General features: G+C 36.6%; 1 protein-coding gene across 7 annotated transcripts in view; it reads left to right on the top strand.

The window, feature by feature from the left end:
- SMC6 (structural maintenance of chromosomes 6) overlaps nt 1-27619 on the top strand; it is an 88298-nt gene that overhangs the window by 18646 nt on the left and 42033 nt on the right. For 5 of the 7 annotated variants that reach the window (XR_001438932.3, XR_013402502.1, XM_077958716.1 and 2 more), the window contains 12 exons: nt 3438-3574; nt 4138-4199; nt 8793-8873; nt 9911-10012; nt 14047-14166; nt 14267-14365; nt 17066-17212; nt 18108-18196; nt 18373-18537; nt 19012-19190; nt 20198-20402; nt 26794-26908. Coding sequence is in view for 4 of the 7 variants with exons in the window: in XM_077958716.1 (XP_077814842.1) it covers nt 3438-3574; nt 4138-4199; nt 8793-8873; nt 9911-10012; nt 14047-14166; nt 14267-14365; nt 17066-17212; nt 18108-18196; nt 18373-18537; nt 19012-19190; nt 20198-20402; nt 26794-26908 (1501 nt within the window). In the remaining 3 variants the exon portion in view is untranslated. The remainder of the gene's footprint in view (nt 1-3437; nt 3575-4137; nt 4200-8792; nt 8874-9910; nt 10013-14046; nt 14167-14266; nt 14366-17065; nt 17213-18107; nt 18197-18372; nt 18538-19011; nt 19191-20197; nt 20403-26793; nt 26909-27619) is intronic. The other 2 variants (XR_013402503.1, XM_015111757.3) reach the window with 1 other exon arrangement.

Here is a 27619-nt window from a genome sequence, read left to right on the forward strand (position 1 = left end):
TGCACAGCTGCCAGTTACTTCCACGTAGATAGATTCTTCCTGAGTTGAGAAAGAAGCTAAATTCTTACTGTGGTACTGCTTGTTTGTGTTGTCATTCTGAAAAAAATCTCATAGATAGTCTCTCTTTTCAGTTAAGGCTCTCCTGTATTTACAGGCATTGGGCTCTATGGCTGTTTGACCGAAATTAAGCATCAGCACAGACCATATCAGTGTAAAGGGGAAGACTGCAGAGCTAGTGCCCAGCTTCGTTGTCTCTGTCTTCCAGCAGAAGTGGTTTTTTTTGTTTGTTTAGCAGTAATTATGAGGCTTTTTTATAAGTGTTACTTTTTAGAAGAATTTTGCTCTCTTGTATTTATTAGATTCGTATAGCAGGCCAGGCGCGGTGGCTCATGCTTGTAATCCTGGCACTTTCGAGGCCGAGGTGGGCAGATCACTTGAGGTCAGGAGTTCAAGACCAGCCTGGCCAACATGGCAAAACCCTGTCTCTACTAAAAATAGAAAAATTAGCTGGACATGGTGGTGGGTGCCTGTAATCTCAGCTATTTGGGAGGCTGAGGCAGGAGAATCACTTGAACCTGGGAGGCGGAGATTGCAGTGAGCTGAGATCATGCCACTGCACTCCAGCCTGGGCGACAGAGCAAGACTCTGTCTCAAAAAAAAGAAAAAGAAAAGAAAATTTATATAGTAGTAGGATATCAGTGCCTCTGAAGTTCTCACTATACTAAAGATAGCTCAAATACAAGGAGTAGCCAGGAAGGAAGATAATAAAGTAGGTGTTTGGTAATCAAGAGAGGTGTTTGATAATTCAGAGAGCACATATATGTAGTCATTTAAGAAATGTTTTCATGAGGTACAGTAACTTAATGCAGGTAATCATACTAGCTAATGAAATAAAATATTTGTTAGCTACATTATCAGAGGCCAGCCAGCCTTCCCCTCATACTTTAGTGGTTCTCAACCTTAACTGTTCATTAGAATCAACTTAGGGAGCTTTTAAATAATCCCATTAATTGTAATTTTTCTGAAGCGTATCTGTCTTAATTGGGTAATTTTGTTTTTATAGAAAAACCACACCAATTTATTCAAGGTAGCTCTAGGAAAGGATATTTACCATAAAGATGCAAAGATATATATCCATGAAACTGCAGAGAGGAAATACTGCAGGGTCTCTTGAGGGACCAGACTGAGACCCTGTAAGAACCGAGTAATTGCATCTCTGGCTGTCTCTGTGTGTCTTGTCTCTGGGCCTCTGTCTCCCTCTCTCTCCCTTTGGTTTGTTCTGCATCTCTCCTCTCTGCACCACCCTCACAATCCTAACTTAATTGGCTGTGCTTCTGTGTGTGTGCACTATGCTCTGCTCTTTCCTGTCTCTCCTTACGAAAAGTGTACAGGTAAGTGAGTGTGTTTTTCTCTATCGCTGTCTCAAGTATGTGTACTTTCTTATTCTTTTGCTAATCTTTGTTACTGCGTGTCTTCCCATATACAGGCATTTATAAGTCTTACTGTCCTAGTCTGTGGGTGTATGTGTGTAAGAAAGTGATCTTATGTTTTCTGTGCCTCTGGTTCACTGCCAGTATCTGTGAGTATGTATGTCTTTTTATTAGTCTGCCTAGGTAGTTTCCGAAGAGCTTATCTGTTCTATTCAGACTTTTCTATTTTCTTATCAGAGTATAATGCCCCAAATTGGTTTCTCTAGATCCAGAGGCTCCATAACTTTGTGGCTCCCAGGATTCACCATCTCTTGACTTGATCATTTCTTAATTTGAATTTTTTAAAACCTTTTTGTTTTGAAATAATTGTAGATTTACAGAAATGTTGCAAAGATGGTACAATTTTCTGTATATCCTTCACCCAGTTTTCCTTAATGTAGATATCTTACGTAACTAAGATGCATTTATCAAAGCTATGCAGTTAACATTGGTACAATATCAACTAAACTACAGACTTTTGAAATTTTTTTAACCAGATTTTCTTAGTTTGATTTTTTTAAGGAAGAAAATCTGATTGCTCAGCTGGTAAAAATGTCTATATTTAGCTCAATCCCGAGAGGATAGGATGGAAAATTATATCGTTGCTAAGCCCTTTCTGCTAGGGCACTTGTACAGAAAAGGATGGGTGAGCAACAGAACAAACACTTCAGTGTGTCTACTGTCTTAGCAGTAGTTCACAATGAAGCTCATCTGGAATATTTCTTCCATGCATTTCCCACAAATGGGAACAGTTTTTGAGTATGATTACAAATTCACAAAAACAAGTTTGTTCTATTAAAGGTTTCATTTAATTACCAATTAAAACACTTTTATATTAAAGGACTTCAGCATTTTGACAGATGCTCATATGTACCAGGTAAAATATCTGCTTTTATGTCTAAGGAAATTATATCTTTATTAATGTCCTTTATCAGCATCTTTGTTTTTCTTCCAAGTCTTATTTTAACACCAGTTGTAGTACACAAATACTCTTTTTTTTTTTTTTTTACCCCTATAGATCTTAAAATATGCATGGCTGTAAGTCCCTAAAACATCTTTAAAACTTTAAAAACTATAACAGAGCCTATTGGTTAGGCAGATTTATACTCATTATTTTTAATGCCAGTAAAGAAATTTTGGGCTTTAGTTTCTTTTTTTTGAGATGGAGTCTCTCTGTCGCCCAGGCTGGAGTGCAATGGTACGATCTCAGCTCACTGCAACTTCTGCCTCCCAGGCTCAAGCGATTCTCCTGCATCAGACTTCCGAGTAGCTGGGAATACAGGCATGCACTACCGTGCCTGGCTAATTTTTGTATTTTTTGTAGAGATAGGGTTTTGTCATGTTAGCTAGGCTGGTCTCAAACTCCTGACCTCAAGTGATCCACCCACCTTGGCCTCCCAGAGTGATGGGATTACAGGTATGAGCCACTCTGCCCAGCCTAGTTACATTTCTTGATATCAAATGGTTTTATGTTTTATTGCCAAGTACTTGAAAAATTAAAATTACCTTTCTTAATTCTAATCCTCTGAAAATGTTACTACTTTACCATAATTTTTACTTCATCATTCTTTAAAGGCCTACTGTCAAGCATGATGCTTTATATAACTTATAGTAGTCAGGCAGTATAATGTTGATTACGTGATTTTTACAGGAAAATGTATAACTTATCTACATGTCTTGAAACAACTGAAACTTAATGGTTTTTGTCAAATGTGCTATATGGATAGAATAGTCAGTGAATTATTTTTTATGAAGCATCACTTATTCTCAACTTTATTTTTTTGTTAGGCACAGTATCGTTAACGTTATGCTGTAGTGAACAATCAGTGTCAGCTATTGATGTAAAGCTAATTTGCAAATGAATTGGCCAAATTATTTGGTGGTTTTGAAAATTTTGAAAATTGTGGCAACCTAGTATTGTAATTACACTGTATCTTCATGTAATTTAGCTTAACCTCATTGTTTCAGCTCTGCAGATATCTCAATAACATTGAGGAACAGGGGAGATGATGCCTTTAAAGCCAGTGTGTATGGTAACTCTATACTTATACAGCAACACATCAGCATAGATGGAAGTCGATCTTATAAACTTAAAAGTGCAACAGGTTTGTTTTGATTCTCTTTTCATTTCTTGTAAAATATTAGGAAATACTCAATTAGAAAGAATTAGATGACTGTTGGTATTGATTGAACTGTCTTCCTTGTAACATGATTGGTTGTAAGTGTGTGTGTATTACACATGATTGTTTTACCCCAGGATATTATGGCACCAAAAGCATGATTAGCAGAACTGGGGATTATTTGAAACAGGTTGTGCCATTTTGTTTTCACCTACAGACTTCCTGTCACACCAGGGTTTTTATAAATGGTTAGCAAAAGTGCAAAATGACATAAAAGAAGAGGTGAGCATTTAGTTTTTGAAGAGCGATGGATGAGGAGCAAAATATGTTTAGTTATGGGAACAAGATAAGCACCATTATTGCATGTGGGTACTTTTTCTTCCTCTGTACTTGTGCCGTGTTCATTCATGTTTATACATATTCAATGGTACCTTTCTTGATGATGCAATGAAAGCTAATTAATATTTATATTTTGTAAGTAACTATACATTTTTTCTGTGTTATGCCCTAGAAACAGTTTGGTTATTTCATATGTTTCTCATAACTAGGCTCCGTGGTTTCCACTAAGAAAGAAGAGCTGATTGCAATTCTTGATCATTTTAACATCCAGGTAATTGGTGAATTTGTGTTTCAGATTAATGCATACAGCTTGTCATTTTTTAGTGTGATTTCACTTGTGTAGAAAAAAATTTAAATGGCCTCATATGAGTAAGTTGACCACAGGAAGCATATGTGTAACTATTATCGGTGAAGTTGTTTAAAATTTACTAATTTGGCTGGGTGCAATGGCTCACACGTGTAATCCCACACTTTGGGAGACTGAGGTAGGTGGATCACCTGAGGTCAGGAGTTCAAGACCAGCCTGGCCAACATGCTGAAACCCCTTCTCTAATAAAAATACAGAAAAAAAAAAAATTAGCTGGGCGTGGTGGCAGGCACCTGTAATCCCAGCTGCTAGGGAGGCTGAGGCGGGAGAATCATTTGAACCCAGGAGGTGGAGATTGCAATGAGCCAAGATTGTGCCACTGCACTCCAGCCTGGGCAACAAGAGTGAAACTCCATCTCAAAAAAAAAAAAAAAATTTATTAATTCAACACAGGATTGTCAATACATAATATAACACCTTTAATTTGATAGAGCAGTCAAGAACATTTAGTCTATACTACTCTAGGCTAAAATTTATCTTAATAAGGATGTCAGGTTTCTTTGCTTTTTGCTGTCCTAGTCAAAATAGCATCATTGTTCCCTAAACTCAGTTGCTAAACTCTTCTCTTTTTTTCCTGGATGAGTGTTTAGCTTCTAAAGTTACTAAATTCTTAAAGAAAATTTATTCTAGAAAGATAAAGCATTTCTGTATTTCGGAGCTACTGATCACACTTGTAGGGGACAAGGCTTGAGTCCTTTCTGCTAAGATACTTTGGCTGAATTAAGTGATAATAGGGTACATGTAGTTCTGTAAACATTTACACTAGAATTACCTTTAGAAGACACCTAATCCAGGCTGTTTGTTTTGTAGATGAGAAACTGGGAGCTACCAAAAATAAATTTATATTTAAGGCTGTCTAGACATGGTTACTGGTAGAACCTGGATTTGGGATCCAGGCATCCCTGTTTCATTCTACTGCTCTATCCATTGTGCAATACTGCCTCGTTACAGAATTAAGAACTCCAAGATTTGCGATCAAAGAAAAAGAACAATTAGGAGTCTGGGTCTCTTTTCCACTTTGGTTTAGAACAGAGGGTACAGAACTTTCTGTGATGGTGGAAATGTCCTGTATTTATGCTGTTCAGTGGGGTAACCATTAGCCACATGTGGTTCTTGACTACTTGAAATTGTGACTAAGAAATTGAAGTTTTAATTGTATTTTTTTAAGTAAAATAAGCCACACATGGCAAATGGGCCTGCTGCATATCAGACAGTACAAGTTTAGGAAAAATAATTCTTAAAATCTAGAGAAAAGCAGGTACAGCAAATGAATTTCAGACTAGAATGCAGGACAATTTATTAGAATCAGGAAAACCAAGAGTTAGAGTTTATGGAATCATAGGTGTTGGGAGAATCTGAAGGGCATTCGGTATACTGTATAAATACTGTGTATTTACCCTGTGTAGAATCTCCACCAGGTTTTCCTGCGCAGGTTCTTGAAAGGATAATGGGGAAATCACCTCTGTCCAAGGCTGCTTCCTTCTTCTGTGGACAGCTGCATTTATTAGAAAGTTTTCATTATGAGGAAAATTGAAAAAAAGCGTATTTCTCTAAGCTCTCACTTCCTTGGGGAATGTAAAACATGTTATTCTCTGTTGAAATATTTAAAGATTCCTGGTCCTTTTTCTTCCATGGTTTACTTAATGAGTAACAAAAGATTCAGTTTCATTGATTAAAATGCAGAAGATCTAGAGCCATGCCACAGGTAGATGTGGAGCACTTGAAGAGTGGGTAGCTCAAATTGAGATATGCAGTAATGTGAAATACACACCAGATTTTGAAAACTTAATATAAAGGAATAACTTAGTTTTTTATATTGATTACATGTTACAATGATAATATTTTGGTTATATTGGATTAAAAATATGTTATTAAATTTCACCTATTTCTCTATATTTTTAATGTGGCTACTAGAACATTTAAAATTGTATGTGTGGGCTGGGTGCAGTGGCTCACGTCTGTTATCCCCACACTTTGGGAGGCTGAGACCGGTGGATCACCTGAGGTCGGGAGTTCGAGACCAGGCTGGTCAACATGGTGAAACACTCTCTCTACCAAAAAACACAAAAATTAGGCAGGCATGGTGGCACATGCCTTTAGTCCCAGCTACTTGGGAGGCTGACATGGTAGAATTGTTTGAACCCAGGAGGCGGAGGTTGCAGTGAGCCGAGATCACGCCACTGCACTCCAGCCTGGGTGACAGAGTGAGACCCTGTCTCAAAAAAAAAAAAAAAAAAAAAAAAATTGTGGGTGACTTGCATTATATTTTTCTTAGACAGTGTTGGTCTAGAATAACCAGGAGGGAAGAGGGTATTTAATGTCTTTCAGTACCTGATCATATTTGTCTTCTGTGCCTCCGTTTCTTATCCTCTTGCTGAAGTTTACCTGTTTTTGCTTTTTGCTTTTTTCAGGGTTCTGACAGAGCTACAACATGCTTTTTTTTGGTTTGATTTTAGAGACTGGGTTTTGCCATGTTGCCCAGGCTAGTCTTGAACTCCTGGCCTCAAGCAATCCTCACACCTTGGCTCTGGCCTCCCAAAGTGCTGGCATGAGCCTTGGGACAGAGTCTCACTCTGTTGCCCAGGCTGGAATGCAGTAGCATGATCACGACTCCCTGCAACCTCCACCTCTCAGGCTCAAGTGATCCTCCACCTCAGCCTCCTGAGAGCTGGTACTACAGGCGGGTACCACTACACCTGGCTAATTTTTGTACTTTTTGTAGAGACGGGGTTTCACCGTGTTGCCTAGGCTGGTCTTGAACTCCTGGGCTCAAGCAATCTACCTGCCTCAGCCTCCCAAAGTGCTGAGATTATAGTTATGAACCACTGTGCCTGGCCAAGATTCTTAAATAATCCCAAGAGTAGTATAAGAAGTAGGAACTCCATTTCAAAAACAGTGAAAAAGGTGTAGAGAAATGAATATAAACTTTGGTGAAGCTTTTAATTGAAAGTTGACGTTAAGATGTTATTAGAGCTACTACTGCATTAGGTCTATTAAGTGGTCAGATGCAGTATGAAATGATGAGCTGGGGTGCTTTGTGAAAAAATATGTGGCAGATGGAGTCAGGTCTGTATAATAAGAAACATGTCACGTGTAAAGTTTTGTTTATAACTACATAACTTTTTTATTATCTTAGAAGAGAGGCCCAACATTTTACTTAAGAGAAATGTTTTAACCATTGGTATACCAACAAATTACACAATATTTATTTCATAGACAGTAAACATGAAGGGTTTAAAGTTTTTCATTTATACGATAACCTTAAGATTATTTTTAACATGTAAACTGATTTGTTAGTAATTGACTAACATTTAACATGTAAACTTATTTGTTAGTAATTGAGTAATGACCCTGAATCTTTTTGAAAAAAGTTGTATTTTTTCTATACTTTTCCAATTTATTTTGATATCTTAACTTGTTAGGTGTATTAGGGTTCTCTACAGGGACAGAATGAATAGGAGATATATATGGTTTTAAGTATTAACTCACATGATCACAAGGTCCCACAATAGGCTGTCTGCGAGCTGAGGAGCAAGGAAAGCCAGTCCACGTCCCAAAACTGAAGAACTTGGAGTCCAATGTTTGAGAGCAGGAAGCATCCAGTTTTAGGGAAAGATGTAGGTTGGGAGGCTAGGCCAGTCTAGTCTTTTCAAGTTTTTCCACCTGCTTTGTATTCCAACCGCCCTGGCAGCTGATTAGATGGTGCCCACCCAGATTAAGGATGGGTCTGCCTTTCTTGGCCAGTGACTCAAATGTTAATCTCCTTTGGCAATACCCTTGGGGACACACCCAGAATCAATACTTTGCATCCTTCAATCCAATCAAGTTGACACTCAGTAATAACCGTCACGTTAGCCAAAGGTAGTTTCATTCAAGCAATGACTAGTTTCCAAAAGATAGAAAGACTTCATTATTTTCATTTGTTTTACAATATCCTCATGAAGGAATAATATGAAGAACTTCTATAAAAAAATAAACAATACTTGTTATCATGATTCTGATTAGAAATAACTGAGTTGGACTGTGTTTAACTGGAGTAACTGACTTGTCCAAGGCTACATAGGAAGTTAGCAACAGAACTCAAACAAGAACCCAAGGTGGCTGACTCCTTACCATGCTAGGACTCTTCCCATTCTGCTAGCCCATGATTAACCATTGGCATGAGGGTGATATTCTATTCAGCAGGTAAGAAGTGAAAAACTTTTTAATGAAAACACTTTTTCACAGGGTTCTTGTGCTTGTGCCCTCATGTACTGGTAGAATATTGAATTTTAACTATACCATGTATGTTGGTATAATGAAATTTTAAATTATTTTTCCTGCATTATACATTTCTAATTTTTTTTTTTTAATATTTTTATCCTAATGTTATAACCTTTGGCTATTGCTTGGCCTTCCTGATGGCACCATAGGTCACTTGTAATGTATGTTTCGGTTTTTACCTATCTTTAAAGCATTAAAGTAAAATATTCAAAAATGACTTTTTGTTTGTTTGAGGTGGATAATCCAGTTTCTGTTTTAACACAAGAAATGAGCAAGCAGTTCTTACAGTCTAAAAATGAAGGAGACAAATACAAAGTAAGTGGCACCAAGGTAATATAAACCCATTTAAAAAGAGTGCCTTTAGGCATATTGTAAACAATATTCTTGCTCACATAATGGAGTCTGAGTTTTTTTTTTGTTTTTTTTTTTTTCTTAAAGCCATCTGTTTAAAGTAATTCAATTTCCTAGATTAGGAAATTGTTAAGTAAGATGGGGGTATAATTTTTTTAAATCTTTGTTTTTACTTTTTGGCTTTTAATTCTTAATCTTTAAGGAAATACAGGGTAACAGTTGCTCCTACATACATAATAACTTGTAAATCTTTTTTTTTTTTTTTTTTTTTTTTTTTTTAAGACAGAGCAAGGCTCTGTCTTCCAGGATAGAGTGCAGTGGCGCAATCTCGGCTCACTGCAACCTCCACCCCTCAGGTTTAAGTGATTTTTGTGCCTTAGCCTCCCAAGGAGCTGGGGTTACAGGCATGTGACACCATGTCTGGCTAATTTTTGTATTTTTAGTAGAGACGGGGTTTCACCTGTTTGGCCGGGCTGATCTCGAAATCCTGGCCTCAAGTGATCACCCGCTTTGGCCTCCCAAAGTGCTGGGATTACAGGTGTGAGCCAGTGTGCCTGTAAATCTTAAACTATTAAAAACTTTAAAAGCTAACAAAATACTTGACTATACTGCTAAATATTCTGTGTAGTCTTTTGAGTGAGTTTTGGCATTTCTTATTCTAAAAATTTAAGATGTACTAAGACCAAGGATGCCAGTCTTTTCAGCTGTTTTTGCTTAAATAATGGCAATAGTGAAAATGAGCTTATTATCACACCCCGCAGTGTTTTCTTTCATGGAGTTTTAGGAGCTTTTGCAAATGAACATGTGGATGTGAGCATGGTAGGTTCAGTAAATTTGAATCTGAAATGTATTCTTTTGTGTTTGTGTGATTGCTTGTGTTTTTAATGTCTTTTTATATCATTGATCTAAAAGTTTTCAGAGACCAAATTTTTCTTTTTCTTTTTAACAGTTCTATGGAAGTTTACAAACTCCTAATTGCGTTTTTTTGTTGTTGATAATAGTTCTTCATGAAAGCAACGCAACTTGAACAGATGAAGGAAGATTATTCATACATTATGGAAACAAAAGAAAGAACAAAGGAGCAGATACATCAAGGAGAAGAGGTTTGTAAACAGTTAATGTAAATCTTTTTGGGATCAGCCAAATTCCTATAGTAATAGGAATTCCTATAGTAATATCATTACTGATATTCCTATAGTAATATCATTACTGTAGTAAATGATATTGTAAAACTATGCATCTGTATATTTATATAAAACTAGTAATATTTTCATAGCACTCTGAAGTAATGCAATGTAGTGTTTATATTCTGGGTATTAATTAGCTGTTACTTTTTTATTTTGTAATGATAAGTACATACATGTCTTACTTTCTCTATTAGATTATAAGCTAGAGAACAGAGTGGTATCTTACATACTTATCCTCTGATAATATGACTAATGGGTTCCACAATAAGGTATGGTAGTTTAAGTAGTTTAAAAACTATAAGTAGTTTAAAAACTGCAGTATTTCTTCTGGGATAATAAGCACAAGCTTCAAACTGTTATTAAACATAGTATGCATTTATAATTATATACTGTAATCTACAAATCATAGTAATTATAACTCTAGTAAAATGTTAACATTCCTTAAGCAACTGGTAGGTTGGTAGCAGCTGTGACATCCTTACTCACCAGGCTTGGCAGCTGTGCAGATTTGCTTGCACTTATAATCACTTATTTCAATTTGTTTTTAAATCTGTTATATTTTGTTCTTATACTTTCTTCTTCGGATTCCTGAAGATCCAACTTTCTGTGTGATAATCAGAGACCTCAAAATTTTAAGGCTTATGTTATAGCTGTTTATCCAGTGTATTAAGTCCCACCAATTTTATGTAATTCCATATATTGTTCTTTTGTTAGTTTTATATAACCTGTTGAATTTTCATCAACTTTGTAGCTTGTCCTTTTGAGGTAGGATTGTACTAATGATTAAAGTCAAATTCATTATATTATACTGACCTTTTTACTTCACATTTTTGAAGAATGCGTATTTTAAGTTAGGTCTATAGTTATGTGTTTCATTAAATGAAAACTCAAAAATTAAGGATGAGTATATTTATTTTTATTTCCCACATTATCCTTTCAAACCTGGGTTATGTGGTGGTGCTTAAGGAGCTACTATAAACCACAAAAATACTAAAGCACACTTTCTTGGAATATCAGTGTTATTATTGGGGAAGGGAAATACTTGTATATTCAAACAAACTGTACATACCATGTGTTACATTTATTATTTTTAATATAATAAATCAGGACTTGAAATAAATTTGTTTGTTTCAGACCACTTGGGATTAAACACTTATTTTCTCCATGGTATACAAAGTATGCCGATAACAATTAAAGATATTGTAATTATGAAGTATAAGGAGCACTTCCCTAAATTATGTAGGAGAATTCCTGATGCATAATATGCACTCAGTAAGAACTTTTCTCTTAATTGGTGAAATACCCTATATTCTCAAAATAAACTCTTGGTTTGAATAATTAAATCTTTAAGAAATAGTATGTAAAGGCTAGAAGCTAGAATAATCATTCAGTTGATAAATATTAAGTTCTTACCATGTGCCTTGTAGCATCGTGCTTTGGCCATGGTCATATAGTGACAAATAAATAGGATTCTTGGGATCATAGACCTAGTTATTCGGCAGGAAACATAGATGGTAAATAATTTGAGTATGGTGACTACTAAAAGAGATGTAGACTAGGCAACAGCACTTAATAGGGTACTGGCAGTGTCGGGGGCAGTCATGGTCGGGAAGTTATTAAGGAAGTGATGCCTAAGAAGAAAACTGAAGGATGAGTAATACCAGGCAAAGGATGGTGAGGGTAAGGCAGGATGTTCTAAGAAATAGCGTCGTTAAAGCCTCAGGGGCAAGAAAGCATGTGTTCTTTTAAAAAACTAGAAGAATTCCAGTTTGGCTAGAGTGTAAAACACAGGTGTGAGAGATGAGAGGCCAGGTTGTGGAGGACCTTATAAAATTTAGGGGGCAATAGAAGACATGAAAATGCATGACTTCATTAATTGTGTATTTTCAGTAGATTACTCTGCTGTACAAGAGAATAAACCGCTATAAGGAGAGAAGAGATGTGGAAAGATAGATAAAGAAGCCATTATCATTGTCCAAAGACATAATGATGGCTTAAGTTAAGGATATTGGCAGTAGTAGGAAAGAGAACTTTGAAATGATGTAGGCAAATGTTGTAGTGGACATGGAGAAGTAAAGTTAAGACAGAGTCATCAAAGGTGACTGAATGACCTCCAAATTAATTACTTTAGTAGTAGAGTAAGTTTATTGAGATAGGAAGTTTGGGAAGAAAAGCCAGTTTTTCTTTTTTTTCCTTTTTTTAAAGAAAGCTGAATTATATTTTGAACACATTAATTTTGAGGTTTTCAAATTAATTTCCACATTAATTTCCAAGTGGAAATACGAAGTGGGAAGTTGGATATGTAAATTAAGAATACAGAGTCAGGTCTGGCCTCAATAAAAATTTGGGAGTTGTCAGTGTGCTATCAGTATATAAGCCAAAAGAATAATTTAGATTGCTGAGATAGGGGAAAAGTGGGGCCAGGCCTGAACCATGAGAAATTCTCATGAAAGCCATGAGAAGCCAAGGGCAGAGAGATTTTGAGAAGGAACAAGTCATGACCGTGAGATGTACCTGTGGTCCGACACTACATGAATTGAAAAAACTCACTGTATTTAATGACATAATCTTCATAGATGACTATGGCAAGGTGGGTTTCAGTAGCAGTGAAAACAGTAGCCAGATTTGTGGAACTGGAAAATGTGAGGAGATGGAGGAGATAGAGACAATTTTCATGAAACTTGGATAGAAAGGGAAGAAGAATTTTAGAGGAGGAGGTGGTGCCAAGGGATGGGTATTGGTGGTTTTGTTTGTAAGTTGGAAAGATGAGCAAGTAGTGATGAACATGAGTCATAAAGAGGGTAAAGTGGAAACAAAGATGAAAAGATGTGATGGAAAATCAGTGGATTTAGACTTTTGAGAAGATAGAAAAGGGGTACAATCCAAGATATAGGTAGAGGATGGTATGGGTCTTAAATATGAGGCCACTTTTCTTTTATTGCAAAAGGAAGGGATGACTGCTTTAGATTTGTAGTTAAGATTGTTGAGGGAGTTTCTGTCTGATGGCTTCTAAATTATCTGAAGCTGGAGAGGGGGAATGAATGAGGGAATGTGGTGGCAGGGTATATGAGGTTTGAAGAGAGTGATAATAGATTGAAAGAATTTTATAGAATGGGAAAGTGCATTAGATAGGGAAACAAAGTAAGGTCTACAGTGTTCAGGCCCTAGGTGACTCTGGTAAGCATGAATGAAGGGGAGAGGCTGTCTACCCAGGTGTACAGAATATGAGATCTATAAGCTCCAGAAATTGTTTGAATATCACGGTATTTGATATTTGGTGATTTTTAATTAATTATTAAAAGTGAACTTAGTTCCTGGCCAACATGGTGAAACCCCGTCTCTACTAAAAATACAAAAACTAGCTGGGCGTGGTAGTGCTTGCTTGTAGTCCCAGCTACTTGGGAGGCTGAGGCCGGAGAATCGCTTGAACCTGGGAGGTGGAGGTTGGAGTGAGCCGAGATTGTGCCATTGCACTCCAGCTTGGTGACAGAGTGAGACTCTGTCTCAAAAAAAAAAAAGTGACCTTAGTTAAGAAAATTATAACTTGTTTGATTTTCAGAAATAAATTTCTCCTGATCCTTACATTCTCTTTGGAATGCCTACTGACTATACTTTGAAGAACAGACCATCATGTCTATCAGATAGGGAATAAAGAGGGAAAATGGGAAAGTGAGTTTTGGGATTTCTCTATATTTGCGTAGTCCTGAACTTTTAATTCCTTTGCTCTTCATCTGAAGAGTATTTGGCCATTTTTATAGTGCAGAAATTCACAAAATTATTGGACTTATTAAAAGTATACTGAAGAATCAAGAATAAAAAAAAAAAGTTATTTTTAAACAAATCTTTGTGTAGTAGTTGTTTAGGCGTTGTTTTTAAAAGAAATAGATTTGCAAAAATGTGTTTTTTCAACATTAATAAAAAATATGTCCCTTCTGTTTTCTTTTTTTCAGCGGCTTACTGAGCTAAAGCGCCAGTGCGTAGAGAAAGAGGAACGTTTTCAAAGCATTGCTGGTTTAAGTACAATGAAGACTAATTTAGAGTCCTTGAAACATGAAATGGCTTGGGCAGTGGTAATTATCACTTAATTACTTGTTCACATATATATGGGATCTGCAGAATATATTTGGTTATTATTGTTAATCTTATCAATTTGCTATATAATTTTTTTAGGTCAATGAAATTGAAAAACAATTGAATGCTATCAGAGATAATATCAAAATTGGAGAAGATCGTGCTGCTAGACTTGACAGGAAAATGGAAGAACAGCAGGTAATTACAGTTTTTTAAATGCAGATTTAATAGGTTGAATCATATGAAATTGCTGATATTAGACTATTTATGACCCACTAAACTGGCAGTTTCAGACTGTATATTTGTCTATATTTGAATTTATTGCTTAGGTGAAATAGACCTAAACTTGTTTTCAAGGCCTGTTGTGGTAACTGTCTTTTGAAAAGAATATTCTATCTATGATAAGCCTGTCTGAGGCTAGGGCTCTAGAACTCATGCATATTGTCAGTGGAACTTTGTTACTGACAAGACATATAAGAAGAGCCTGAAGCTTTTACTCTTCGGTTCATTAAGGAGTTTAAACACAAACAGACCTGAGAAATAAAGGGGTGCTAGAATAATATAAATTAGAATCACATTAAAGGTAGCTATCAGAAAGTATGAGAACTCAGAACTGAAAACAATGCCCAGAGATTGCTAAGGGAACTGAGATTTATGGTCCAGAACCAAGATGGCCTGTCAGAGGATTTCATATAGGTGGAAGGCAAGTGGGATTCATTGTTAGGTCTGTTAAGGTTAATTTCAGCCTGACATCTAAGATTGCAGGTAGAAACTGCCCTATCTAAAATTCAAGAAAGTCACCAAAGTCTTCCACATGGGCCTAGAGGTTACAGAAGTTGAGTGTCAAATAAAGGCAGTCATTCTTTGTTGGGGCTTTCCATGTGGACCTTTTTACCATTCAGCAGATCCACTTTTTATACACTGTTTCTTTTTTGAACAGCTTTATTGAGATATCATTCATTTACCATATAATTCACCCATGTAAAGTATGTAATTGACTGGGTTTTAGTATATTCACAAGGTTGAGCAGCCAGCACTGTGGGGTTTCTCATGCTGTAATGCCAGAAGAAGAACTCCTAGTTTTTTTTTTCTTTACTCCCCTTCCCCTGCAAATGTACTCAATATGTCAGTGTAGCTTACTTACCTCTTAGCATTTTCTCTATTTTGCTTAGGAAATTTATTTCTGGCCCCCAAGCTTGGCTGTGGTATAGAATGTAATCTTTCCTAACTTGCTTTTTTCTGTCTGCCTCTAAGATGAGCAGATTGATCTTTTTTTCTTTTAAGGTTTATGACATTAATTCATCAGAGGTAATAGATGAGTATGTAAAAATAGGTAAAGATAGGACACTTAGTGATTTGTGGGCTAAGTTTCTTACTCCCTCTTCAGGCAGTAAGTGGAATTTCAACGCTTTCCACCTCTCACCTTAAATTTTCATTTCTGAGAGAATACTCTGAAATTTTCATCAAGTATGTTTCTCTTCTCACCCTCATTTCTCAGCTTATCATCAGGTAAGGCCTTAAATACTTTCCTCCTCAAGCATTTCGCAGTCTAAGATGGAATCCAGTCTGAGTAACAGCTGCTCACCTCTTTTTTAAATGGGAAAGGAGGATCATAAGGCTAGGTGATGTTTAGTTTAGTAGGCCTTTTTCTCCGTTTAAGCGTTTGCATACTGTATGTAGTAAATGGCAAATTTCTGGAGGGTAAGGACTATCTTATTTTATCTTTATATCCTTTCCATCTTGTCTTACATAAAGCCTTTCACATTGTTGCCTGTAGAATGACTATTAAATGGAAGATTTCTGAAGAAACAGTGTCTAAAGCAGACTTTAAACTTTTGTTAATTTAAAACTGAAAAATAATATGAATTATGTTTAGTTTGTATAAAACCTGGATCCAGCTTTCATTTTTATTAAAAAGCAATTCCTCTACTCATTGTCCTTGGGTGCTTTCATGTTTTAATGGCAGAGTTGAATTGTTTTAGGAGAGACCATGTGGCCCACAAAGCCTGAAGTGTACACTATCTAGCCTCTTATAGAAAGGTTTGCTGACCCCGATTGAAATAGTGCTCATATTTGTTCCTTCTCATCAGTCCCTATTGTTAGCATCCCATTTTGGTCCCTAATTGTCTTTGATCCATAACATTATATTAACTTTTTACTGAAATCTTTTCCTTTGATTTTTCTGTCTACCCTGTGTTCCAAGTGCTTCCAGAGTAATCTAACACGCAGATTTAGGAGATAAGAGACAGACTTAGGCTGTCTTCCTGTTTTCTAGAAGATTAAGTTGTAAGCTGTTCATTGTAGAATGCAAGGCCCTTCTACCCCTTCATCTCATCTCCTACCATTATCCTATGAATTTAAGCTCTAGCAATATTTAATTTCTAAAATATGAATACCTTTGTACATGCTCTTTCATCTGCCTCTAACACCCTTCCTCAACTTATTTCCTGGTACACTTAGATTAATTTTTAAAATCTCAGCTCAAAATACTACTTCCTCTTTGAAGGCATTCCTGACTTTTTCTGGCCAACCTCTGGTTTGTCTCTCTGTGCTCCCACAATTAAGAATAAACGTACCCTACTTTAGCATTATTGTATACAGACCGTATCATCAGTTTGTGTTCTGTTTTTCTGCTAAATTATCTCTCTCTCTCTTATGTTATCTGAGGACATTTGTTATCACGTCTTTGTATCCCTAGAGGATAGCACATTTGTTGCATAACTAACTGTGGGTTAAGATCAAATTATATTATAGTATTTTATATAACATTATGTTACTATGTTTGCCTAAAGTCTTGAGTGAAGTTAAATTTGTTATTGGTATATGAACTATAGATAATTATTTTTAAAAACTCTCTCTGTTGAAAAAATATACTTTAATAATGTTATTTTCTTAAAGGTCAGACTTAATGAAGCAGAACAAAAGTACAAGGATATTCAAGACAAACTAGAAAAGATTAGTGAAGAGACAAATGCACGAGCACCAGAATGTATGGCATTGAAAGCAGATGTCGTTGCTAAGAAAAGGGCCTATAATGAAGCTGAGGTGAGAGAAATTTTCTAAACTGAAATATTAAAAGCCACACAGCAAATATAAAGATTGTTCTTCTATCTCTTTTAATTATATTTTGTTGTTTTGAAACAGTCTTGCTCTGTCACGCAGGCTGGAGTGCTGTGGCGCCATCACAGCTCACTGCAGCTTCTACCTCCTAGGCACATGGTATCCTCCCACCTCGGCCTCCTGAGTAGCTGGGTCTACAGACATCTGTCACCATGGCTGGCTAAATTTTTTTGTATTTCTTGTAGAGACAGGATTTTGCCACATTGTCCAGGCTGGTCTTGAACTCCTGACCTTAAGTGATCTACCTGCCTCAGCCTCCCAAAGTGCTGGGATTACAGGTGTGAGCCTCTGCACCCAGCCTCTTCTATTTTTTTATAATTATTTTTTTGAGACGGAGTCTCACCCTGTCGCCCAGGCTGGAGTGCAGTGGCACAGTCTTGGCTCACTGCAACCTCCGCCTCCCGGGTTTAAGCGATTCTCCTGCCTTAGCCTCCTGAGTAGCTGGGACTATAGGGGTGTGCCACCACACCTGGCTAATTTTTTGTATTTTTAGTAGAGATGGGATTTCACCATGTTAGCCAGGATGGTGTCGATCTCCTGACCTCGTGATCCGCCCACCTTGGCCTCCCAAAGTGCTGGGATTACAGGCGTGAGCCACAGCACCGAGCCTTCTAATTTTTAAAGTAGAGATTTTGTACCTGAGTTGAAATTAGTGATGCTTTGAGATTTTAAAAAATGTAATGGTTTCAAATGACGATTTTGTGCTTCATTTTAAAAATATATTCCTGTACACATTCAGTCTCTGAGGATTTGACAAAAGTGGACTCGAATGGGATATTTGTTTTCATTTTAGCAAAGCGTTTCTAATTTTTTTTGTTAGGTTTTATATAACCGATCCTTAAATGAATATAAAGCATTAAAGAAAGATGATGAGCAGCTTTGTAAACGAATTGAAGAACTGAAAAAAAGGTAGGATAGTTACTTTGAAATTTTCATGACTCTTATTTTGTAATAAAGTAAGGTAGATGCATTGGAATATTGTATTTTATGTATTGTTGTTAATGAAATTTTATTACATTGGCTTGTGTTCTTTAAATGTTAAACTGTTCATTTAACATTTTTCACTTTGGGTTATTTACTGTTAGTACTGACCAATCTTTGGAACCTGAACGGTTGGAAAGACAAAAAAAAATATCTTGGTTAAAAGAGAGAGTAAAGGCCTTACGAAATCAAGAAAATTCAGTCAATCAAGAGATCGAACAGTTTCAGCAAGCCATAGAAAAGGACAAAGAAGAATATGGCAAAATTAAGTAAGTTGCAACATCCTTAGAATGATTTTTTTCAATTACTTTCACATCATATAGTTTTGTTCTTATATGAAGAGAGCAAATATGGTTGTTTCTTCTACATAATAAGGGATCTTTTAAAAAAGATTTTATTTTTATGTTAAATACCTTGCAGAGCAGGGCTAACTCATAGCCAGTGCACCTATAGCCAGCTGGATCTTTTAAAATCACTTTTCAAGACTTCTTATAGTTGTAGAGTTGAACAATTTCTGGGATTCCTAGCCCATCATCGTTGCATTACTTTTTTTATGCCAAGTTTTGAGGACTCCAGACTGTTTTTCTCTGGTAACACAATTATTTTCAAATAAATAATTCTGCTTTTGGTTTTTAGGGTAGCTAGGTGGGTCATTCACTGGGATGTAGGTGTTCTGGGCAAAGGTTAAAAAATGTTTCTGTAAAACTATCACATATCTGTCCTGTTCTGCTTTTCTTTTTTAGGAGAGAAGAATCAGATGTGAAGCATGCACTGAGCTACAATCAGAGGCAACTGAAAGAATTGAAAGATAGTAAAACTGATCGACTCAAAAGATTTGGCCCTAATGTTCCAGCTCTTCTTGAAGCCATAGATGATGCTTATAGACAAGGACTTTTTACCTATAAACCTGTAGGCCCTTTAGGTATTTGTCTTAATTTAGTAAGGTTATAATAAACTTTAGAAATAAGTTTTTATTTTCAGAATGATTGAATGAAGTTTTCAAAATAAAGTGATTTCATTAAAAAAGATAAAATGATGAAATTATGTTAAGCTCTGTAGCTTTCGTTTTATATTTTTAGAGCATAAAATATCCAGAAGTGAGAGAACTTTGGAAAAGGAAAAGTAATTACAGAGTTGAATAATTTGGTTCTTGTTTTTCTGAATAAACAAGTGAATGAACTAATATAATTGATTATTCAGAAAAAAAAATAATAACATCAAGATGAAGGAGCAGTTACCTGAGTTTTGGTAACCTTTTTAAAATGACTTTTCTTTCTTAGTTTCTGTTTTGGTTGGACAGCATGATTTCTAAGTTCTCTTCCAACTGTAAAATCTGTGGTTACTTTACTCTTACATATACATGGTACGTAAAAAAATTTTTTAAGTCACGTTTTCTTGGAGGGTTATCTTTAATTCTGAAAATCATTAGGTGAAAATGCTTATAAATATAGTTTGTTAGTAAAGTATTGCATTTAAATATTGTAGTAATGTCTCTTTTAAATGATATGTACCTTTATACCAGGATCCATTTCAATGGACGAGGCTTTTTTTCCCATCCCATTAAGGAATTTGAAAATCCCTTGATTTTCAGAACCCCATTGAAAGACTAGAATAGTATAAACTGAATATAGAAAAGCCACCGTTGGTTTACATTAGCGTGGGACAATTTTTTTCACAGGATTTGGTGGATTTTCTCTCCATTGTATCCTGTGGGTATAGGGGATTTCCCATTCAGTTAAAATATTATTTAAACTGCTTTATATAAAAGTATGTTAAGTCATTTATAAACTATGATTAAATGATCTGTAATGTCATTTAAACTGCTTTATATAAAAATATGTCATTTATAAACTATAATTAAAGAGGAGTGATGTTAATATTTCAAAATAAGTATTTATGAGCTCGTCTATAATTTTCTCTCACTTTTAGGAGCTTGCATTCATCTTCGGGACCCGGAACTTGCTTTGGCTATTGAATCTTGCTTAAAAGGGCTTCTGCAGGCCTATTGTTGCCATAATCATGCTGATGAACGTGTCCTTCAGGCACTCATGAAAAGGTTTTATTTACCAGGGACCTCACGGCCACAGATAATAGTTTCTGAGTTTCGGAATGAGATATATGATGTAAGACACAGGTAAGGCATTAGTAATTGAATATGTTTCTGGCTTTGCTTAATCATATGCAGGACTGGAAAGAGTTAAAACACTTTTAATGTTAATCATATCTTTACCCCTGATTTGTAAAATTTCATCAAGCCACTTTAATTTCTGTCTAGGTATTAGTTCTAGGCGTTAGAGAAACATAGATAAATGTTCCCTACCATTGAAGTTCTTACATGTGGGAGACATTACAGGGAAACAGATGTAGTATGGCTTAGAAATTATACCCGTGAGGAAAATGATATGACCAAATTAAGAGGGAGGGCCTAAGGAAGAACATTGGCACTCGTTACACACAGTTACATTCTGAAGGTGTTTCACAGAATCCATAGACAGTAATTGTGTTCTTTGATGACCTTAACAAGTCTTTTCAAGGGAGCTCAGTACCCAAACTGGCCTCTTTGCTAACTGCTGGCTAACACTTTAAAAATGAATGTAGGCCAGGCACGGGTTCATGCCTGTAATCCCAGCACTTTGATAGGCCAAGATGGGCAGATTGCTTTAGCTCAGAAGTTCAAGACGAGCCTGGGCAACTTGGGGAGTCCTGTCTACCAAAAATATATATATAAAAAAAAGCCAGGCTTGGTGGTGTGTACCTGTGGTCCCAGCTACTTGGAAGGCTGAGGTGGGAGGATCACTTGAGCCTAGAAGGCGGAGGTTGTAGTGATACAGTGACAGGGTCATGCCATTGCACTCCAGCTTGGGTGAAGAATGAGACCCTGTCTCAAAAAAAAAAAAAAAGAATATATTCCCAGATTACATTTTAAAATTTCTTTTCTCTCCCATCTCCACTTTTTAAAATAAACCTTCTTTTTAATTAAGTCTAATGCTGTATATCTCGTATTTGGTAAATTTGTGTGTATAATTAACTCATGTTAATAGGTAGACAAGAATTCAGAGAGGGGATGAGAAATCATCGGTCGTTTAACTGATGAGTTTGTTAAGTGATAGAAAAAGTTAATTGCCTTGTAGGCAAATAGAATTCTGTGTGTAAAACGTGTGGAAGCATGACATTGGGAGTTATTCTGCAAAAAATAGCATTTGCATTTTTGATAGGAAGAAACAGATTAGCAGAGAGATTAGGACAAAATAAAGTTTAATTGAATGCAAGAGAAGGAAAAATCAGGATGACTTCTAGGTTTCTGGCTGGAGTGACTAGCTGAAGGATGCCATCAATTGTGAGGAATGTCCTTGAATCTGAACTGTCATTTTGGGACCAAAGAGAATAGTCCTGGCCATTCTGGCGGGGCCTGCTCTGAACTGCCACGAGGACTCTGAAGAAGAGTGCCTGGTGCTGCCTTGCTGGCACATTGTGTGTCCCAGCCTGTGCTTCTAGTCACTTAGCCGTGAAACACATGTGACAAGGGATCCAATGTGTGTGTCGTAATGCCAGTTTTCTTGGAAGTAGGTGAGTTTATGTGCTGAGAACAAGGGCCTCAGGAGTTGGTAGGAGGTACCTTCTTTAAGGGTTTAGATTGGCTGCCAAGGAGAATGAGAGAGGAAGCTGACTCAAGTCTGTTAAGATACAAAAGCCTAGTGGCTGCAGGATTTTTCACTGATAACGTTTCTTTAGAGATGAGTGGAGGGAGAGTCTGTACTGTTAGGTAAATATTAGAATGTTTTAGAGTGGAGAGGTATTACAGAAAGGGAAAAGGGAAGCACTTGAGTGTATTGTTGACAAATTAGTTTAAAGAAAGAGAGGACTGGGAGAAAGTGTTTAGACCCACCTTAATAAAGTTAGAGAACATGCTTAAAGGCATAAGTCTGGAAGGAGAGGAGGTTATGGTAAGAGTGAAAAATTCAAGCTGAATGGAACAGGTCTAGGGGATGACAAAGTCCGTGTTTTGGCTTCAGGAGCAGGTAGCTGAAACGCAAGTTGTTGGAATAGGGGAAGAAACTAGATTGTAATCCTTTTGGGTGTTGATAGGATATTGACAAGAGTCTTGAGTACGTCTAACATTCTGTTAACTGTACCTGCCTTGTAAACATTTTGAAGGGGTGAATTTTTTGTGTGTTTGAAGAACTTTTTCGGTATGAATTATGGTTCAAATGCTAAATTTAAAAACTGGCTATATTATTTTAATGTGAAAAATAGTAAAATATTATTAGAGTTTATAATGCATCAGATACATAGGACTCATTTCAGTCATTTAGGCTTATGCTATATAACCTTAACAGAGGTACCTAGGAAGGTGTCTAGCTCACCTTTCCTATAAAGATGGTCTTGTTTCTTCTTCTCAGAGGACATAGAAGCTACTAAACTACTCCTCCTGCTATTATGCCTGCATTTGTACATCTTGCCCCCATCTCAAGAGAGATTCTTTCTGCCTGAGGCTAGTCTACTTGTGCCTTGAATCACATACTTTCTTGCCTGACTCATTAACCATTTAAAAAAATTATTTCAGCCCTCCTGAGCCTTAAACTTTCCCATTAAATTTTCTGTTTTAAACATGGTAGGTCTCTGATTTGTGTTTCTCCTTTTAAAAACACACCCCTCCTAGAGGAGACTGCATTCACTCATAGACTTACCACTCTAGGTCCCTAAATGTTAATTATATTCTCCAGTTATTTCCTTGTTGCGGAATCCAGTTGATATTTACCTTCTCTCAAGCATTAGATGCTATCAAATACACCTTCCTTCAAACTTCTTATTCCTTTTGTTACTATGACACCATTTTCTTGGTTCTCATACTCTTTAGGTATTTCTCAGCCTATATGTGGGCTTTTCTTCATCTCCTTCTGGTGCTCCCTACAGCTCTCTTCATAGTCTGTTATATCTTCTCACTTTATATCTTCTTATATTTGGAAAATTAAAAATACACCAAATTTAGACCAGTCACAGTGGCTCACACCTATAATCCCAGCACTTCAGGAGGCTGAATCGGGTGGATCATTTGAGCTCAGGCGTTTAAGACCAGCCTGAGTAATGTGGTGAAACGCCGTCTCTACCCAAAATACAAAAATAAACTGAGCATGGTGCTGTGTGCCTGTGGTCCCAGCTACTCAGGAGCCTGAGGTGGGAGGATCACTGGAGCCCTGGAAGTCAAGGCTGCAGTGGGCTGTGATCGTGCCACTGCACTCTAGGCGACAGAGGGAGATCCTGTCTCAAAAAAAATAAAATAAAAATACACCAAATTTTAATCATGTTTTTTTCCTATATTTTAACTTAGTGATGTTTTTCCTTTTACTTGACTTTAGAAATCACATCTTTTTATGAAATGATTTAAATATAATTAGGATGGAAAAATCATTTTGTCCTGTAACTCCACTTACCAGTGAGGCCTATTATACTTGCCTAGATTTTCTGTGCACGTTTTCCTTTGTCAGTATGTTTTGTTTAGACTTTCTGCTTAACATTGTTTGTGAACCTATGTCCTGTTATCTTCTTCTTGTCCCTTCTCACCAACATCTCATTGCTAATGTTCCTTTCTACTTTTTGCTCTGCTAGACTGATTTTGTATCCTCCCCCAACATACTATTAATTGTAATATAAGCCAGTATGAAGTAAATCCCAGGGACGAATAGTCAAAGGAAGAGATAGTCGTGACTTGGTGCTTTAGAGCAAACTGGTAGTAACAACTTCATGTAATGATGGCCTGTGGTTGCCCAAAAATGGTGACTCCTTCCTAGTTTCAAAACCTGTGCTCTCCACAGGCTGGCGAGAGTCTGCATTTCACCAGAACTGCCTACCACATCCTCCCCTCTTAGACTTCTACTCCCTTTCTTTATCTCCTTGTTCTCTACTTTGTTTCATTGACTGCCTGACATTTCTAGAGCATCCACACCCTATTCTTTCTTATCCTTGTTTTTATTTCCGCCTGAAATCTGTCCTAAAAAGCCATTTACCTGCTACTATCTCTTTTCTCTGCTTCCCTTTTCAGGAAAAACTCAAAGGAATTGTCTATGTCTCTTAATTTCTCTCTACCTTCTTTCTTGAACCTTCTCCAGTCAAACTTTATAATTTCATCACATACCAAAACAGCTCTCATCAAGGCATCAGCAAGCCTCACTTTGCTTAACTCAATTAACTCAAAGTCATTACTATTCACTAATTTTACTTACTGGCAGTATTTGCCCTTGATCCTTTCATTCTTCCTGAAACCCTTTTTCACTTGGCACCAAGGGCCTCACTCTTCTCATTTTCCTAATTCTCTAGGCGTTCGTTTTTGGTATCTTTTGCTGCTTCCTCCTCACTGCTGACTGTACTAGTGCTCCAGAACTCTTCTTGGCCTGCACTTCTCCCTAGGTGAACTCATCTGATTTCATGACTTTACAGATCATACATTGATGACTGTGAAACTATGTTTGTAGGTTGCCTTTTTCTTCTGAACTCTAGGATATAATATACTTAATATGTATTTTCCACTTAGATGCCCAATAAGCATTTCAAACTTAACATGTCTGAAAGCTATACTCCTGATTTCCACCCCAAAACCTGCACTTTCAGTAATCTTCTCCATCTTCATTTCCCTATTGCAGAGTCATTCTTGATTCCTTTTTTTTTTTTTGAGACGGAGTCTCACTCTGTTGCTCAGGCTGAAGTGGCCGGATCTCAGCTCACTGCAAGCTCCGCCTCCCGGGTTTACGCCATTCTTCTGCCTCCGCCTCCCAAGTAACTGGGACTACAGGCACCCGCCACCTCGCCTGGCTAGTTTTTTTGTGTTTTTTTTTAGTAGAGACGGGGTTTCACCGTGTTAGCCAGGATGGTCTCGATCTCCTCACCTCGTGATCCACCCGTCTCGGCCTCCCAAAGTGCTGGGCTTACAGGCTTGAGCCACCGCGCCCGGCCTCTTGACTCCTTTCTGCTACCCCACATCCTACTGGCTGTACTTTAGAAATATATCCAAGATCTGACCACTTGTGTGGTGACTACACTGGCTCACGCCATCATCATGTTTCCCTTGAGGATTTATAGGCTGATCTCCCTGCTTCTGGTTACTTGGCACCACAGTTTCAGTACAGCAGCCAACGGAAAGTCAGGTCATGTTGTGCCTCTGCTCAAAGGACTCTAAACTTTGCTGTTTTCCTTATCACAGGCCTGACTGTGACCTCTAGGCTTGGATGATCTGTCCTCTCACCATCTTTCTTATCCTGTCTCTAGAAGCACTTCCCTCCCTGATCTGTCCACTGTGGCAGTCTGTCTCCTTGCTTCTCTGACACATCTTTTAGGGTCTTCATGATTGCTCTTCCCTCGTCCAGAATGGTCTTCTAAGGTTACTTATGTGACTATCTCATTTCCTCAGGTATCTGCCCAGTGTTATCTTAGTGAGGCTTTTTCTAGTCTTTGTGTGTGTGTGTGTGTGTGTGTGTGTGTGTGTGTGTGTGTGTGTGTGTAAAAAAGCACCATAAGCTGCCTTTCCCTTCGTTCTTTTTCTTTATTCTCTGTCTTCCTTCAAAAAAATGTAAGCTCCATGAACAGAGTGTAGTCTGTTTTGTATACTGCCCCCTTTATCCTCTGGAACAGCACCTGCCACAAAGTAGGTGCTCACTAAATATGTGTTGAATTAATGGATGAGTAGGTATAAAACATGCATGCAAAGATACTTTGTTTTGGAATTCTAGGACTAGAAAAGCACTAAGAATGCTACCACCATCTTCTCCTCAGCCATTCATTGCTCCTGTACCTCCTATTCTTAGTATGTTCATTTTTCAGTGCTATTAATAGCTTACATGTTTACATTTTAGTTGAAAGATTGTCTCTTTCATGAGCCCAAATTACAATTCCTAAGAATATCTTTTCTTTCATATTTCCTCTGTGTTGGTAATAAACTTTGCTTCAATTTTTCTTTTCTTATATCGGGGCAAAAATTGTTTAGCTATTTATAATGAATTTTAAATAATTGACTTTTATGTTTATGTATGATAACTGTATGAGATTTAAGGAAATTGTAATTATTAATTATAGTAGGCAGCAGGGCATATTGATTAAGAATCTGGACTGTAGAGCTGAGCTGCCTGGTTTAAATCCTAGCCCAGTTACATAACTATCTTCGTGACGATGGGGAACATACTCAACTCTCTGAAGCATCCTCATCTGAAAAAAATGTGGAGAGAATAATACTATTTATCTTATGTGATTGTTAAAAGGATTGAATGAGCTAATATTTGTAACATGCTTAGAACAGTGCCTAACACATAGTATTATATAAATGCTAAATAAATAAACCTCTATGTATTTGAAAACCTGTGTTTTCAAATGTTACCAGGTAGTTGATATTGTCTGGTTATTTATAATCTCCCCCTGTTACAAATATATATGGAAATATATATACTCTATTATATGTATATATATATACAATTTTCATATATATATATATTTATAATTAAAATTTGCTAAGTTAATCCTTCTGTCTTTTTGTCTCCTAGAGCTGCTTATCATCCAGAGTTTCCAACAGTTCTGACAGCTTTAGAAATAGATAATGCGGTCGTGGCAAATAGCCTAATTGACATGAGAGGCATAGAGACAGTGCTACTAATCAAAGTAAGACCACCAGATCTTTGCTGTATTTTATGTTATTGTTAAATTTTTAAAACTGAAGATGATTATATAAATTCCAGTTCTCCTTTTATCATAGAGTTGTTGATGTGTTTCACTATTGTACTTTTACCTGATAGGAAAATCGATAGGGTAATATAGAAACTGATTGATTTGTATGTTTTCTGCCCCATGGAACTTTATAACTTTGGCTGTTCTTTATAAAATCATTTCACAAATGCATATTATTCTTTTGGTGCATGGTGTTATAAAATTTTTTTGTTCATTCTTATTTAGCTGCCAAATTTATTCTTTATTTGCCCTTACAGATACATATATTATTATCATTCTACTTAAATGAAGTATTTTGCTTGATATCTTATGACTTCTTTTTCATATAACTTTGTACTCTGTTAGATAAATCAATATTTACTGTTTATCTGTGTAGGTATTTTTATGTGCTTGTTAGATTAGATCACCGTATTTTGTTTCCTCTGTTGGCATAAATATGCTGAGAAGGGACAAGGTGATTTATATTGTCTTGTTATTTGAAACAAATTTGCAATCAAGACAAACAAAAGTCTTTTTTTTCTCATTAACAGAAGCTAAGAAGGGTCTAGATAACTCAAATGTGTGTGTGTGTGTATATATATATATATATATATATACATATGTTCATATTGTAGTTATTTGTGTGTTCTACTCTCTCATATTTTA

Source organism: Macaca mulatta, chromosome 13 (genome assembly GCF_049350105.2).
Source record: "Macaca mulatta isolate MMU2019108-1 chromosome 13, T2T-MMU8v2.0, whole genome shotgun sequence".
NCBI classification, from domain to species: domain Eukaryota; kingdom Metazoa; phylum Chordata; class Mammalia; order Primates; family Cercopithecidae; genus Macaca; species Macaca mulatta.